This window comes from Sinocyclocheilus grahami, unplaced genomic scaffold, assembly GCF_001515645.1.
Source record: "Sinocyclocheilus grahami isolate Dianchi unplaced genomic scaffold, SAMN03320097.WGS_v1.1 scaffold474.1, whole genome shotgun sequence".
In the NCBI taxonomy this organism is placed as follows: Eukaryota; Metazoa; Chordata; class Actinopteri; order Cypriniformes; family Cyprinidae; genus Sinocyclocheilus; species Sinocyclocheilus grahami.
In genome coordinates, this window is record NW_015505653.1 from 215,224 (window position 1) to 219,553 (window position 4,330).

A 4,330-nucleotide genomic window follows, 5' to 3' on the forward strand; every position below is an offset into this window, starting at 1 on the left:
TTAACCCTTTAACTGTCACTCACATTTTTGAACATAGACGTGAAAGTGCACGATCCAAACTTAAATTTTTATAATTCATGAACGAAAACAATTTGTAACATATTGATGTACCATTTTCATGGTAATGCAATGTTTGATTTTAAAATGGGTTTCAAAGGATGAATTTTGAGATTTAAAGTTTTTAATTAATATATCATTTCTGATTATTTCTAAAGTGTGATCGAGAAAAAGACAACAACGAAGACTTTTTTTGACGAAGGTCAGAACTCCTGTTATGTAGATTTTTGAGGTGCACTCTTGTCATAAATTAATCTATTACTTTTCCTACATAGATATTTTACCAATGTTTTTGTAAAAAAATATGTTGGAGTCTTAGACCTTTCCAACGATATATAGTTTGTCATGATTAGATTAGGATTTAATTGTAATATAGTGAAGTAAACTTAGGCATCCCACAGAGACAGGGTGACAGTTAAAGGGTTAAATAAAAAATTTAACAAATTATGGCAGTAAAAATAAAATAAATCTGTTAAAAACACACAATATAATATATCATTATGACCATAAATTCAAATAAATAAAATAAATCTGAAAAAAATATATATATATTTTTTAAATACGCTTTTTAAATTGTATGGCCATATATGGCTAAATAAATAAATCTGTAAAAAATACAAATAAAATAAATACTTTTTTTTATTTTTCGGTCATAATTTAAAATAAAACATAAATAATATACATAAATCTCTAATCTGTTAAAAAAAAAAAAAAAGAGCACACTTTTTAACAAATTTTAACACAAAAATAAATCGGTGATCTATAAATAAAATAAGACTTTTTAAAATTTACAGCCATAAAATTTAAGCAAAATAAATCTGTAATGTGTTAAACACAAAAAGCGAGATACTTTCTTTTTTATAACTATACATTTTCAAAAAGTCTGTATTTAGGGCCATTACATGCAAATTAAATGCAAATTTACAAAAATTTATGAATGTGAAAGTGTGTATTAATGCAACATAGACGTCCAAGTTTTTCCGCAAAGTTTGTGTCAAAACAACAAATGTTCAACAAGAAGATCATGCAGAACCATGTACATGGGCATGAAACGCCCTAAATATACATTTGTTTTTCTATCACGTGATAAAACAGAAATAGAGAAATCTACAGGCACACTGGGTTCCCGCTTGTTCTGTAAACATTTGTGAATGTTGCTGCTATTATAGCAGGGACCCGACACATATCAAGAATTTTACAATTTCACTGGCACTGTTTGGAAAAATAGTGATATCACAATACAGAAGTGCAAACACAAGCACTGTTTTCTGACCTTGAGTCCGAAGGTGAAGATGGTCATGATGATTTTGAAGACGAGCGCCAGGCTGAGCTGCCACATGGCCGAGTAGACGCCGGGGGCAGCGGCGGCGTCCGATCCCTCGGAATACGCCTTACTGCCGTTCATCTGGCTGCGGTACTGGCAGAGCTGAGACGACTCCAGCGGCCCGCAGTCCGTGAACAGCTCTTTGATCAGCTCGCTGGTGTTCTGCCGCGTGTACGGGTTCGGGAACGCCACGATAGCCGTGATGGCAGCGACCGTGATCACCTCCAACACCGGATACTTACCTAAAAATCATGCTCATATAAATTGATCACTACATAAAAAAAACATTGCTTAAAATAAAACGTCAACTAAATAAAATATATATAAAAAAATCTTAAAATTCATTTTATTTTCATTTTCGTAGTTGAAAATTAAAACTAAAGCTTGATGAAAAATAAATAAATAGAAACACTAACCAAGATTATGATTAACTAAAACCGAAACCATATAAAAAATGCATTACTTAAAAACTTGAATTGAAAAAAAAAAAAAAAAAAAAGCTAGTTACCAAGAGAACATTTCTCGTTGTTGTGTAGTTTAAATCCAAATATAAACTAAACTAAATAAAACTGAATAAACTAAAAATAAAAACTTAAAAAAACAAATAGACATATTTTGAAAAACAAAAAGTAATAAAAATATCAAAACAACAAAATTACAAAAAAAAAAAAAGATTTATGTGAAAACAAAATATAAAAATTTTATTTAATTCGAGATATTAAAAACTATTTGTTAAAACATTTGATAAAAACACAAATAAAAGACACTTTTTTTCAAATATGTAATGTTAAAAACAAATAAAAATGTTAAATAAAAGAGAAACTTAAAAAAAAAATTTTTATAATAAAAAAATAAATATGTAATCCATTAAAACATACATAAAATATACTCTTTTAAAAAATTGCGTGGCCATTAAATGGAAATAAATAAAATGCATAAATCTGTAATAAACAAAATAGAGAGACAACAGATAACGGATTTTATTTACATTTTATGGCCATTAAATAAAAAAAATCTTTTTTTTGTGGTTTCAAAAAACATTTTTTTTTTTTGGTCATAAAATTTAAATAAACTGGCCACTAAATCTTAACAAAACCCTTAATAGTGTATTCTAGTGTTGTCAAAAGTACCAACGTTGGCACTGCAATTTTAAAAACATCCATTTCCCGCTAATATCTCGGATTCATAGACACCGCTTATAGGCCATAGTGTTAACGGATATGACTGTGATTATTATTATTAAATGCAGTACCGACTAGAACACTAACCCCGGGTTTCACAGACAAGGCTTAAGCCTAGTCCCAGACTAAAATGTAAGTCTAAGCTGTTTCAACTGAAAGAAACTTGCACTGACTGATCTTAAAATATATCATTGCCTTTTGTTTTGTCTCAAGATGCACACCAGTAATGCTTATTTATAAAAAATGACTTAAATGTCCTAATTGAACTATGGCCTAATCCTGGCTTAGTCTAAGCCCTGTCTGTGAAACCAGACCTAAGTGTATGCATGTAACTAAAACACTGACACTAATTGGGGCGGCACAATTAATCGAATTTCTAATCGCGATTACAATTATGGATGCCACAATTACGTAATCGTTCAAAGCGGCAATTAATCGTTTAAAGTCCACTTATGTTATTCTGCACGCTTAAGATATGTTTTTTTCTTTCTACATGTTATCTTAAGGGTTTTTCCATTGTTTTAGTATAACATTATAATACCACTCATATTTTTACTTTTTTATAATTTAAAGAAGAAACCAATCCGATGTATTGTTGACATTTGAGGCTTAACTATTGAAAAGCACTAAAGGTTTTTCAGTTAGAGTGTTTTCAGTTTGTTTATTTTCATATAAAAATACGCCATGCAGTTGCATCAAACAATGGTATAAACATCATTCAATGTAAATTGTGATAATCGTAATTAATAAATCGCAATTACAATTTCAAGGGAATAATCGACCATTATGATTTCTGTCATAATCGTGCAGCCCTAACACTAATGCAAGCGTCATGTGCGTACCGAAGCGTGTGGACTTGCGGCGGCGGCACCAGGCGATGTTGGCCCGGATGAAGAAGGCTCCCCACAGGCCTCCAAACACCCCCAGCAGGATGAAGGGGAAGAGCTCGAACAGGTACCAGGGCGTGTGGTACTCCACGTAAAACAGCACCAGACGACTGTTTCCGAACGGGTTGATGGAGCGCAGCACGAATGCCGCCACCAGAGCCGCGAAGAACGAGCGCCACAGAGTCTTCAGAGGGAAATAATAGCTCACCTGAGAGAGAGAGAGACACACGTATTAATGCATTAATTCAACTCATTAAATAAAGACAACAATTTTTAATGCACATAAAATGTAAATTAAAAAAAATAATCGGCTACTAAGGGAAAAGGTGGATAGCGGTTGCTGGATAAACAGAAGATTGATTCAACGTGACTAATAAACACACGACTACGACAATATATGGTTTATCGGAGTTCGTCTTATAATTTTTATTATAATAAAGTATATAATAATAATGCAATGCTAATCAACATTTATCACTGCTTATAACACTATGAAATATGTTGTGTGCCTTATTCTGTGTAAGAAGCCACATCATCTCACAGAAGGATTTATTTCAAACACTCGACTGACGTTATGAAGTGAGTTTGGAGTAAAAATATGTTATTAAATGTGGTATTTTCACATGCTTTCAGATGGAGCAGCATTTACTTCACAGAGCCGCAGTTCCCTGAGAAGCTATGCAAACAGCTGTCATTATCGCGAACGATTTCTTCAATTTCAGAATCGTGCAATAAAATCGTCTGCCATTTTTTTGCGTAACTTGTCAGTGAACTACAGCTATGCTCCATCTGAAAGCACGTGATGATGATTTCCTGCTGATTACAGAACCGGCTTTACTAACAAATTGCGCATGACAATCGCATTCGATTAATCGTGCAGC

At 32.4% G+C, this 4,330-nt stretch overlaps 1 protein-coding gene across 1 annotated transcript in view; it reads right to left on the minus strand.

The window, feature by feature from the left end:
• The window catches only part of LOC107553515 (H(+)/Cl(-) exchange transporter 3-like), a 66,949-nt gene that overhangs the window by 12,360 nt on the left and 50,259 nt on the right, over positions 1–4,330 (minus strand). Inside the window, exons 10-11 of the mRNA XM_016235777.1 lie at positions 3,405–3,657; positions 1,331–1,623 (exon numbers count right to left, since the gene is read on the minus strand). Coding sequence (XP_016091263.1) covers positions 1,331–1,623; positions 3,405–3,657 — 546 coding nt within the window. The remainder of the gene's footprint in view (positions 1–1,330; positions 1,624–3,404; positions 3,658–4,330) is intronic.